Raw genomic sequence first — 13,386 nt, forward strand, 5'->3', positions numbered from 1 at the left:
GGAAATTTCAGTGTACCATTGGGAAAACACATCTATTCAAAACACAACACTCATTGGGTAATTGAAAATACTTAGACACACACCTGAAAATACTGAGTGACAAAACTGAACAACAATCATCCAGCTACAAAAAGGCCTCAGTTTAGCCATTTTGAGAACTTTGCAAGCATGGAGGCAGGTAGAGAGAGAGAAAGAGGAAGATAGAGACACAGAGAGGAGAACGTGGTTGAAGAGGCCATCAAGGACAAATATTTCAGATGACATGAGATCAACTTTGGTGGACTATGTCATAAACCATAGTCTCAGCTGGGCAGAGAGTTTACTCAAACCTAAACCGGTTCAGTTTCATCCATAATGTTATGGAAAACAGGTATGTTTTCAGCTCTCTACTCTACTCACACTGTATCTGGAGTATTTACAGTACTGTTCCATATCATGTTACCGCACTTTATGATGCAGTCGTACAGGATAGACCAGAGCAGCCCAGGTTTGTTGTTGTCTGGGATATTGTTGGTTTCCATCAGGCTGCTCTGGTCCTAAACTGGTTCACCAACCATGACCAATTTGAAGTTGTGTATTTGCCCCGTTACTCGCCACTTCTGAATTCTATACTGGACTTTGCTTGGAGATGGCGCGTATATGACTGCCACCCACATACGGGCACTATGTGGATATTTTACCAATGCTTAACGAGAGGAGACATTACTTGGGATGTTGATGAGACGGATCGGACCATAAGCCCACTTGTGCACAATTGTGTTTGTCTGTGTTTACAGTAGTATCTTGTTTTTTTTAATTTTAGTTTTCTTTCTGCTTTGACTGAATTTACTGAACTGTAAAATACATTATTATAGTGATTTTGAATTTAAATTTTTTTTTTTTTTTGGTTGATTTGAAAATGTGCCTTCTGTGGAACAGAATAAAAAACAGTGAAAACTAAAGACTGCTGTGTTTTATATAAAGTAGACTAGTGTGTTGCTGCATATTTATAATAGAAGTGGGTATCATTTTGTCATCACAGTGACATTTTGACAATGGATTGTTAGGTTTTGATAGCTCAGTTTCAACTTGTCATAAATGTGAAATGGTTTATTTTCCAGTGTTGTGTCTTTTTTGTTTGTGTTTGGAGTTTTGACACAATGAGCCAAACGGGAAAAACTGTATCAGCATTAATTTATTGTGAGCCACACTTGTGGAACAAACTTCCTGAGGTCTGCACTTCTCACCTCCTTTATTTACTGATCTTATTGTTGCAACTCTGTTGCTGATACATTTTACTGAAAGTTTTCTTCATGTTTTTAATTTTGCCTTGCAGTTTTGATTTATTTATTTTTATTAAATATTATAATCTGTCTGAACGTTTCACTTCTTTCATGCAAAACTGAGTGAGTTAATTACTCTGTGTAATGAAATGTGCTTTACAAATAAACTTGCCTTGGATGCCCAGGGTGTATCAAGCAGCAATGGGTCTTATGTGATCTCGAATATAATGCTAACTAGCTAATTAACTAACTAACTAACTAACTAGCTAGCTATCTAGCTAACTAACAGGCTAGCTAGCTAACTAGCTAACTAACTAACTCAGTGATTCTTAATCTTTTTCTCGTTGTGACCCCATTTTTATGTCACAAATTTCTGGTGACCCCAGAGATATTTTTCTTAAAAATGATTTTTTGATCATGTTTGCTATACTGTGTTACAAATACAGAGTTGTCGGGATTAGTGCACACAGTGACAACATACATACATACATAAGTTCAGATATTTTTTATACTGCATTTGATTTGAATTAGATTTATATTTGAGAAAGTGAAAGTATAGAACACAGTTGTTTTGAGATTCTGTATGGTGTTTTCATTTTGAAAACACACAAAAACAATAATTATATAAGTTAAGTACTTATATGAGCAGTGTATATCTATTACTGTCATACTATGTATTGTTTTTTTTAATTGTGTAAAATTTAATGTTTTATTTTATTATTACTAAACATTTCAAGCGACCCCATTTTATTTATAGGTTTTTAATAAAATAGCTAGTGTCTAATTATCAGAGAGAACATGTGCTAATGATAGCTGATCAGTGTCTATATATGTGCTCCTATCACCTCTGGACCACAGCAGCACATCTGGAATCAACTCATAGTCGCGGTCACGACGCAGCTTAACGTTTGCAATCACGCTGCGTCGAAACTGTCACTTTAAGACGCATTTCCCCCCATTGTCAAAGAGTCGTGAGAAGGAAAGGGAACCTCAAGCCGAGTAGGGGAGGGCAGGGGGTGGGGGGCGTATTTAAACACGATGCTGCTTCTCTAGCCGTACTGTAACTGAAGCAGGAACATCGTGCGTAAAAGACGCAAGGCCACGTCAGGTCCGTGATCGATCTGCGCACGTTGATGCCACAGCAGATAGACAGATGTGTAAGCTAGAACAGCTAAGAGACAAATAGGTGTTTGCGTGAGGAAATGATGATAGTGTCCTCCACCGTCTCTGTACAGTACTGCTGAGCGCTAACACTGTTTAAACTGGGCTCAGATAAAAGCAGACATCCTTGTGAAGTGTGTGAGCAGGTGGAGCCAGCTGTGCTGCAAACTGCTGACAGGATCTAGTTCAACCCGGACTTCAAAGAACAACAATGGCATCCACAATAGAGAGGAAGACCCTGGACACCAACGAGTGAGTACTTGTATTATTAAGATATTATTAAGGGTCAATCAAGGACTCTACTGATAGTGTACAGAAAGCTCAAACTAAAGGTGTTAGTTGGTAAAAATAGTTAAGACTTGTAATAGTTTCTTTATGGCACAGACAGTAAATATGTTATTAGTGTAATTCACAATCTACTCTTCAGTTAAATATCCTGAGACCGGATTTTAACGTATTTTTAAAAGTGCAAACTAGGATAGAAGATAAGTAATGTGAAACATTTACTTATTTAAAGAGATAAATACATATATAGATTCAGCTAAACCAGTGGTTCCCAAACTTTTCACAGTCCTCTACCCCTCCTGACCTTTAACCTGAAGGGATGTACCCCCTGCTCATGCACAATTCATTTTTATTTTTCATTTTATGCTGTCAAAGATCAACACTACAAGAAGTGCAGTCTTTTTAAGACAGCAATGCATGTTTTGTTTTTGCAATTCAATAAATGAATTCATTTTATTGCATAATTGTGACCATTACCAGCCCTCCCTATGTTAGGGTGAGAAACACTTTATTATAGGGAGGATGTAAAAAGATAGGGCAGTGTTACACATAGATGAGGGGGAAGGGAACCGGGAAGAGGGAGTCAGGATAGGAAATAGAAAGAGTGGGGAAGAGTTAACTGCTTTATAGTGAGAGTGAGATGTGACGTTATTGTTGTGCATATTGTATTGTGTAATCAGTTCAGCCACTCTGGTGGCAAGTGTGGAGCTTAAGTATAATGGTGGTGGCTGTGAACAGAGGGAAGGAGTGAGTGGTTATACTTAAAACTGGTATTTGGGATCAGTGTGAGAGAGAATGCCATCAACCGCCCAAGCAGTGCCACCCCGCCTCCCACACCAGAACGGCCTGGAAGACAGCGGGTCCCAGGCCACCAGCCTGGGGTACCAAAGGCAGCGCAGCACCCCACCAGACCGCAGCATGCTCCTGAGCAGACGGTAGGAGAGCGCGCCCCGAGAGGCCCAACCCAAAGATCCACCCCTCTCCTGCACACTGAAGACATAACGAGAGTGTACTGTGAAGGGCAGCTCGTCCACCTGCGCTCGATCTCCGCAGCATTTACATTTAATATTTAGATTTAACATTTAACATTTATATAATATTTAACATTTAGACTTAGCGTTAACATTTAGATATAACATTTAGATTTAGATTTAACATTTAGATATAGATTTTACATTTAGATATAACATATACCATTTAGATTTAGATTTAAATATTTAGATTTAATGCTTTTTTTTTTACCTCTTTATAGTGTATGTGGTTAAATGTTGTGTTAAATGTAGGAAAATATGCTGAATATGAGAAAAGTGAGATAAATAATCAAAATGTGTTAGCTAAAACTTTTCTACTACATTTTTACACTTGGCACCCCATACTTTTTTGATGATATTTTTTCTCTGAGGCTGCATGAGGGGCTTAGCATGTGTGATTTGTGGCAATGCACGGAGGCTCCTGACTGCTGGTTGATTTACATTCTAGTTTCTAGACATCACACTGTTTTTAGTTTCTATTCATGTACCCCTTATGACAATTTGTGTACCCCTGGTGGTACCTGTACCCCACTTTAGGAACCTAGAAGCTAAACTATGTTTTGTGCTGTGGTGCGCACCTGGGGAAGGTTCTCTCAACCAGCATGGAGTGGGTGTGTCGGTGACGTGTGGTGGTGTGTGGTTAGCGGGGAGGTGTTAAAAGAGATTTTTGTTTGACAGGTGAACTGTTAGAGGCAATAAAGAAAAAAACAACTCCACTCCTCTGGTCCGTCTCATCCATCTCAGCCTCCACAGTGCTTTCTTTGTTACTGACTTTGGTCCTGTTGTTCAATCAGACAAATATAGACACATATGCATTTACTTTAATAATTCAATAGCTGTTTTTAGTTCACCTATTAAAAAGGAAAAATATCACTAAACAGGGAAAAAGAGAACTACTTGCAAGCAAAATGTAATTAGACAAATGCTAACTAAGGCTTTAGTTTCACTGGATAAACTGCTTTCATGATCTACAAAGGCTTTTCTGTTCCTGATATAGTTAATCTATGGTCTTGTAATCCAATTTAGTTCAATGCTATTCAAGTTCCCTTTTTTGGCCCATTATAAGTCTTTTTATCCTTAACGTGATGTTAGGAGTCAAGTCTCATCACGAATGAGCACAAACACAGTAAACTTTAAAAAACAGTTTTTCACATGAGATAACCTCTGAATTTACAAATTACGGTTCAACAGAGGAGAAAATCTGTTCTATCTACAATTTGTTGGTGAAAGTTTAATGTTATTGAATACTAAAGGGTTGCTCAACCCAAGTTACACATACAAATATGAGAAATCAGGGACCACATTTAAGGTGTATTAACATATGTATCAATTATGGGCAGTGGATCATTGTCAGGTGTTGAACAACTTGAGAATCCTGAGCAAAAATAGCATCATTTACATGATGTTTAGGATTAATATACTTTTCTTAAAAAAATATATATTCCAAAGTTGATGTATGTTGGTCTTTTTAGCTTACAATATTTATTCACCATATTTCAGCAGTAATGACTATAATCTTATTATTTAATAATGATTTCACTTACTCACCCAACAAATGGCTTGTGGACCTCTCGCAATACCTAAATCCCAGTTTTACATCCACTAGTAACTTTCTTACTTAAGTCTAGAGGGGTTCTAGTTTATAGAGCCTAAAAAGTGTATTTTGTAATCTAGCGATTTTCAGAAATAAGCTTGATACACAGCTGAGTTTGTTCCCCCACGCCCTCCACCTTCTTCTGTGACACCCCCTTACTCATGAGCCTCAGACTGAAGTCTTGTCCCGTCATCAATACCTGTTTATCCTATACAGGGTCACAGGGGATGCTAGAGCATATCCCAGCAGACAAGGCAACGTAAACCCTCCTGGATAGGACGTCAGTCTATTACAGGACTTCCACAGACTTAAGTTTCCAACCTTTAATCAAATAATTGAGTGAACCTATTACATGACAGCATTTAAAATAATTTCATAGCTACTTTTAAAAAGTGTAGGAGCCAAGATTGATGATGGAAAACAAGTCTGTGCCGTAAATCAGCAGCACCTTAATATTAATTATCGTATTTTAATGCATGACTGATAAGTTGTTTGTTATTCCAGGGAGCCCGTGGATGAGGTCCTCCAGATGCCGCCATCTCTGCTGACATGTGGTGGGTGTCAACAAAGCATCGGTGACCGGTTCTTCCTGAAGGCCATTGAGCAATACTGGCACGAGGATTGTCTGAGCTGCGATTTGTGTGGATGTCGCCTCGGCGAGGTTGGTCGTCGGCTGTACTACAAACTGGGAAGGAAACTATGTCGAAGGGATTACCTCAGGTTGGTCAAATGGAGATGTGTTTAGCAGGTTTTTAAGGTATCTCATCAGAAAACTTAGGCTGTGTTTTAAATTGCATACTAACGTACTACTCATACTAATTCTGATGTCAAAATTAGTATGTAGTGCTTTCAAATTAGATAGTATGAAAATATTTACGTGAGAAATACCCAGAAGTATACTTTATCGGGACATTTTTTAAATATGCACGGTGGGCACGTCATACTCAACCGCCCCATGATGCATTGCTTGCGGGATGTAAAACTGTTCTAGGACGGCTTCAAGCTAAAAATCAAACATCCACTTGTCTTCCATTACTTTTTTTTAAACACTTTTTTAAATAGGGCTCTTGTTTTGAAGTCAGTCAGTAGTTATCAGTAGCAATAGTTTAATTTTATGGATCAAATGACCACATGTTGGTATTCTACTTGGTCACTCTCTCACTTAAAATGTTTTCTGAACTTTCAAAGGTGGTGAATCAATGGAGATATATACCCTCAGTGTGCTTCAGGTTGTTGTTGTAGGTTCAAAACTTGGAAGTATACTTCAGTGGGAATGGTCACCATACTAATCCTCTAATCATACTTATAGTTTATAGTAGACAGTAGGGGTGTATATTGCCTGGCATCTGGCGATACAATTCGTATCCCAAACATAGGTCGCAATACGATACAATATATCCTGATATTAAATTATAAGGCGATGATTGCAATTTTTTTTTGAATATATGACTTAAGAAACAATTAATTTGTACGTGTACACCTTCATGACAACATTAGGTATGAATATATATTTTAATGGTATATTTTACACTCAAAACATTGGCTTTAACATGCCATGTGCCAACAACTTAAAATAAAAAATAACATACAATCTGCCTGTGGCTTTTAAACCAACGTTGACTTGCAACTTAACTGAGGTACTGTATATGCCAAGAACAACAAATAAAAGCAGAAAGTTAGTACTTTCTTTTTAGATTTTATTGAAAAAACACAAGCTGGTCAACATGCCTAGATTTCAGCGCACTTCTTTGTGCAGTTACAATGTCTCCTGCAGTGGAAAATACTTTCCTGGTTAATCAAAGGTTAAAAAAAAAAGAATCGATTCGAGAATCGTGCGGTGCAATATCACGATATATCGCCAAATCCATTTTTTTTCAACACCCTTAGTAGACAGTATATACTGTACTTATTGAGTTTGTAGTAGTAAGAAGTATGCCATTTCAAACACAGCCTTAGACCAATGAACTTTTGTTAGTATGCAGATTTCTGGAGATAAAGCACGATGTACAACTTACAACCAGCCATTTTAGGACATAGAGGTGATTGTGGGGTTTATCCCACATGGATGTACAGTAATTGAAGGCTGATAGATATTCCCATCATGCACCATGCAACACACTATTATCCCCTCTTCACTCCAGGCTCTTTGGTCAGGACGGGCTGTGTGCTTCCTGTGAGAAGAGGATCAGGGCCTTTGAGATGACGATGCGCGTAAGGGACAAGGTTTACCATTTGGAGTGCTTCAAGTGCGCAGCCTGCCAGAAACACTTCTGTGTGGGTGATCGCTACCTTCTCATCAACTCTGACATTGTGTGTGAGCAGGACATCTTTGAGTGGACAAAGCTCAGTGGCAGCAGTGTGGTTTAGGTGGAGAAAGGTCATCTTTGTGCTCAGTAGAATCAGAGCTGCAATTGTAAGTTCACTTTACAGCCATTGATGATCAATGTGCTACACCAGACGTGTTTAAATCAGATTTTCATATATAGGCAATTAAAGAGACCACTCAGCCATAACATTATGAATCAAGGTGCAAACTAAAGGACATGTTGTCCTCAAAGTTACTTATTACTCCAGGTGAGATTGTTTGGCTTAAACTATGGGAAGAAGACGACACAGAGAGGCCGTGTAATGCACTGGACAATGTTCTACTTACCAACCTGAAGTCCATTCATCACTTGGATGCTGCACATACCACCCCAACAATTTATGGAAACAGTATTACCTAAATCATTTTTTGTCTCCTGCTACAATTTAAAAGTTCATGAATGGTTGGTAACACAAGAACTCGTTTGAGGCGTTGACCTTGATTGACAAATTCCCCAGAACAAAACACGATTAAGGTTCAATGGTCAAATTCAGCTTTTTGAAGATTCTGCCTCACAGCTTCCAGGTTCTCAAAAACCTGCTGCTAATGTCCTGTCAGATACCACAGCACACCTTCAGAGCCAGAGTGGAGTAGGGAGAGTGTTTGGAGTTATTATTATTATTATAGGGTGGTACTCCTAATGTTATGGCTGATCCTTGTCTTTGTGTTTTTTTTTTGCTTGAAAAGAAGCTCACACCAGCAATAATGGAGCTTCATTATGAAGCCCAATTCTGAAAAGCAAAAACACATCTATGCTGAAGATGCTTAAACATGCAATACTTTTGGTTTATACCAAATCACCAACAACTCAATGATGCCTCACCCAAGTGTTTTTTAAAAGCTTTTGTAATACAACAGAAAATTTTGTCTGAGAAACTGCTCCAGCCTTTTTTTTTTTTTTGTGTGGAAAAGATCATTTTAAGCTTAATCCTTATTTTTAAGGAAATAATTTATTTTTTTTTGTTTGTTTTTCAAGACTTGAATGTTCTTTTGCCAGCTGGTAAATGATGAATGAAGATACTGAAGAAATTAAAAGAAACTACAAATACTATGATTTCTAATAAAGTGTAACCAGATTTCACCTCAGAAATGACTAATCAAATCAATTTGCTATGTTCTGAATGACAGATCGCTCTGTACTGCAAGTTTGATCTTGTGGCGCCTTCTTGTGGTCGAAGGGAGCTTTGCAATACTTTTTTTCCCCCTATTTTGAGTCTTTTGTTTGTAGACTTCCCCAATTCCATCCATCCATATATTTTCAGACCCGCTTTGTCCTATTTCATGGTCGTGGGGGTCTACCGGTGCCTATCTCTGGGCGCTAAGCAGAGGTACATCCTGGACAGGGTTCCAGACTCCAATTAACGTAACAGTCATGTTTTTGGATTGTGGGAGAAAGCCTGAGGAAACCCACGCAGCACGGGGAGAACATGCAAACTCTACACAGAAAGGACCAAAGTGTCCACACCAGGGCTTGAACCCAGGACCTTCTTGCTGTGCTAACCACTAAGCCACTGTGTGCCCAATTTCCCCAATTATTATCTTTAATAACTTACAATTTTGAGGCCTGTGACCAAAGTACTGGCTTATGAAATAACAAGTTTTGTTCATTTCCCATTTATAAAAACGTTCACTTCATTGATAAAGCACAAAATACCCTACAGGTGAACAAAGCACAGTATTGATGAGCAGTGCTCAAAGTAATAAATTCGTCAACTACATAATATGTTGATATCCCCGCCAGGGCCTTTCTGACAGTTTAAAAACTAGTTTGTGAAGTTCATTAAAGACTGAAATGCTCATGAGTAGAGTATGTGATCATGTGTGTATGTGATTATCTCTCCTGAGAAACTATCATGTGATCTCTTTCAGGATGTAGGCATATGGTAAAAAGAACCATTAAAAAAACTATAAGTAATAATATTTTATAATGTATCCAAAGTTTGTCTAAGATATTAGCGTATTATAGTATTTTAGAGATAATGTTGTGTAAATCAATATGAAAGTAAATAAGACAAATTCTGCCAACCTGTGAAACTATAAATGAATAAATTCAAGTTCTGCTGGCCTAATCTATCTGAGTAGAGACTCCATGTTTTATACCACAGGTAGATTGGTTTTCTCTACTTGGACCGTCTAAAATAGGGTTTCAAATTCCATCTATAAAGTCATTTTCAAAACTTGATTCATACAAACTAATTGACAATATTGCACGGTGTGTTGATCACTAATGAGTACTTTTCAACAGGTAATCCAAGTTGTAAGTATGGCAAAAGTAAAATCCAAACCTTCTCCTAAACAAGCCACATTACAGCATTCACTCGCATGTGCTGTCCCTTATAGGAGAAAAGCCAAAATTGGTCCATATTGTGCAGACTTTATTAAGTTGCAAATATTGAGATATGAGTTTTTTATGCATATCGCCCAGTCTTTTTGTTATACACAACATTCATTTTATTGTCTTTTAAAGCTTCATAGTCTGTGAGCTGCCATCATGGATTGCTGCAAAGCATCATGTTTTGATGTTTTGTTGGGCATCTGCTCCTATCGCTGCAGTGAAGCCCCAGAGTTTGCTTTGTTTCCAAATGATGATCAGGAGTACAAATGAACAAAATGTTGCAGATTCTCCCTCAGAAAGAGGAGGAAGAAGGCTATACAATGCCTGTGGATCCAGGCACTCCTGATCACTTTTTGACAATAAGTTTTCCATCTGTGCATTTATGATTAACTTTATCAACAATCCGGTCATTAGTTATTAGAGCCTTTATTTCATTTCCTCTATGTGTATGTTCATCTGCCTTTGTGCCAAACAATGAGTGATTTAAACATATCCTCTGGCTCAGCTGTGCACAGCAAATAACCACTTAAACTCCTACTTTTAGATTTAGAAATGTTTTTATTGCAGTACTTTAAGGTGGATGGGGAGATAGTCCAGCTGCCATGCAGGGCTTTTGTGAAGTGGGTGAATGGAGTGAGCTTTGTCCATTGTTTATCAAAATGGCAAAAGTTGTTAAGGTGGTTTACCAGGTGATGTCATTAGAAGAGAACTGGTGTTGAAGGTTCTCTGAGTACGGTTGTTTAGCTGCTCTCGCTGCTTTCCTAAACTCACGTTTGGCTGCCCTGAATTAGTCTCTTTCCCCACTTTTTAAGACCTTCTTGTTCCCGAGCCTGAGTTTGGCTGTGAACCAGGAATTGCCATTGTTTTAACTTACTCTGGTGCGTGTTGTTACTCACTTTTATTACTTCAGTGAAAATATAGATGACCCTGACCTGTTCCAACCAAGTCAAAAACCAAGTCAAAAACTTTGGTGTTCTGATTGACTCAGATCTTACATTCAGCAGTCAGATCAAATCTATCACAAAAACATCTTCTACCACCTAAAGAACATCTCCAGAGTGAAAGGTTTAATGACTCAGAAAGATCAGGAGAAACTGGTCCATGCTTTTATATCCAGCAGACTGGACTATTGTAATGGTCTTCTGACAGGAATCCCCCAAAAGAGCATCAAACAGCTACAGCTGGTTCAGAACGCTGCAGCTCGGGGCTTAAACAGAACAAAGAGGTCAGAGCACATTACAGCAGTTTTAAAGTCTTTACACTGGCTCCCAGTCAGCCTCAGAATAGACTTTAAAGTTCTGCTGCTGGTGTATAAATCTGTGAATAGGTTTGGTCCAGAATACATCAGTGACATGTTAGTCAGGTATGAACCCAGCAGGTCTCTCACATCTATGGACACAGGTCAGATAGTTGAGACCAGAGCTCACAGTAAACATGGTGATGCTGCTTTTAGTTGTTATGCTGCAAAGAAGTGGAACAAACTGCCAGCAGAGCTGAAGTCAGTATCTAATGTTTAAATCAAAGTTAAAGGCACTTTTTTTCTCTACTGCGTATGATTGAGAGAGAGATTTTTGGTGATGTTGTTGATGTCATGTGTTTGTTGATGATTTTACTGATGATTTTAATTGATTTTACTGATGATTTTAAATGTTCTTATTGATTTTAAACAATTGAATGTTTTATCATGTAAAGCACATTGAGTTGCCTTGTGTATGAAATGCGCTATACAAATAAATTTGCCTTGCCTTGCCTTCCACTTTAGTTTATATTAGTGCTTAAAATGTAAAAGGTTTAACATAAGTGTGGTGCAAATAACACAATGAATACAGTGAATAATAAGTGCAACATTTGCATGGATTGAGGTGGTATAAGTGGCCAAAGATAGTAGTTACTACACGGGAGCCTCAGCAAGAACCTAGTCCTGTTTCGCCTTGGTATAGGCTACACACCAGTTCACTACCCGAGGAGGATTGTGCGGTCTTTGTGTGGCAAGTACCACCTGCTTAATCTCTCAATGCCACAACAGTCCTGTGTAATTTTCAGCAATGTGACATGGAGGAATGGAAAGTCCCGAAAATTGCCTTCATTGTTTTGCAGTGTGCAGAATGAACAGGAGATGGCAGTTCATGTTTAGCTAAATGCACACCAGCCTGCCTGCTGCCTTAGTGAGGCCAGTGAGATTCCAAGAAAAGGTTTTCAAGTGATTACAGGATCAAAAGGGATCCTATCAGGCCTCTATTAGTTAGATGTCTTTCAGCTACCACTTAAAACAGCAATTGCTTCTAACATAAAGCAATGACTCCTAATCTGCCTGAGTTTTTCACTGACAAAAATGAAGAGTAAACAAAAATTCAATTAAAAAATAGGCTACAAATACACATGTAAAAATATTTTACTTGGCATATAGCACCAGATATTGAGATGTTGAGGGGCAGATGTCCAAGGACAATATTTAAAGGAGCATAGGGCAGGATTTGTGAAAAAATAAACCTTAATTTGAAGTCTTGTAATGCTAATGAATGATGAAGCGCTCACAACCAAAGAGAATGAGCCGACATACATTTCTCCCTATATTGCGTTGAACAGATTGTGTGATATAATTTGTACTGCTGATCCGGACACAAATTTCCCACGCAGTTCTGCAGACGTGATGTCAAATGACGCTGATGGTGACGTCAAATGACACTAGTGCGCATTCTCACATGAACGACAAGTAAACAAATAACCGTGTCACAGTTAGAATGCGAATCAGGCCACATTTTCTCATCCGAGTCCGAGAACAACAGTGAAAACCTCATTTAAAAAAAATAATAAATTACATATTTATGTTTGTTTTAGTGGTAATCACCGATTTGATTAACAATTAAATGTTAATGTCAACATCAGATCAGCACACAGGTAACAAGTGAAAGTGAAACACAAACAGTGGCGCAGTGCACTCAAGAGACCCATTGGTTCTATTTACATAATCCATGCATCAAAGATAGGATTATCCATGATATTGGGTTGAAAAAGGAATGCTTCAACGGTGTATTCCTTGATAATTGTCCTCCTTTTCTCCATCCTCCCTCCACTGGGATCCTGCTTTCACAGTTAAAGCTGCTTTCTTCGGGCTACAGCAGCTGCAGCAGGAAAGGAAGAACGCTGTGCGTAAAGCTATGTAACCAAACACTTTGGTCACGTATTTATCCTTTTTTGCTACAATGGACCAAAAATCAAGGTTATGAGGATGGAGTCTGAACCTGCATTCAAACTATATATGGCCCATCAAAACCTGTTATTATCAGAATCTAGCCTTCACTCCAAAGAGATTTGACTTATCTGGAGTCTGTATGTGACATGAACAGCAGATG

At 38.4% G+C, this 13,386-nt stretch overlaps 1 protein-coding gene across 1 annotated transcript; it reads left to right on the forward strand.

Moving 5' to 3' along the window:
- Window positions 1–2,311: 2,311 nt before the first annotated feature.
- lmo2 (LIM domain only 2 (rhombotin-like 1)) lies at window positions 2,312–8,572 on the forward strand. The gene is made up of 3 exons (XM_028449036.1): window positions 2,312–2,675; window positions 5,838–6,053; window positions 7,475–8,572. Exons 1-3 carry the CDS (start codon window positions 2,635–2,637, stop codon window positions 7,698–7,700), a joined length of 483 nt encoding a protein of 160 aa, XP_028304837.1. The 5' UTR covers window positions 2,312–2,634; the 3' UTR covers window positions 7,701–8,572.
- The last annotated feature ends 4,814 nt before the right edge of the window (window positions 8,573–13,386 follow it).

This window comes from Gouania willdenowi, chromosome 6, assembly GCF_900634775.1.
Source record: "Gouania willdenowi chromosome 6, fGouWil2.1, whole genome shotgun sequence".
NCBI lineage: Eukaryota > Metazoa > Chordata > Actinopteri > Blenniiformes > Gobiesocidae > Gouania > Gouania willdenowi.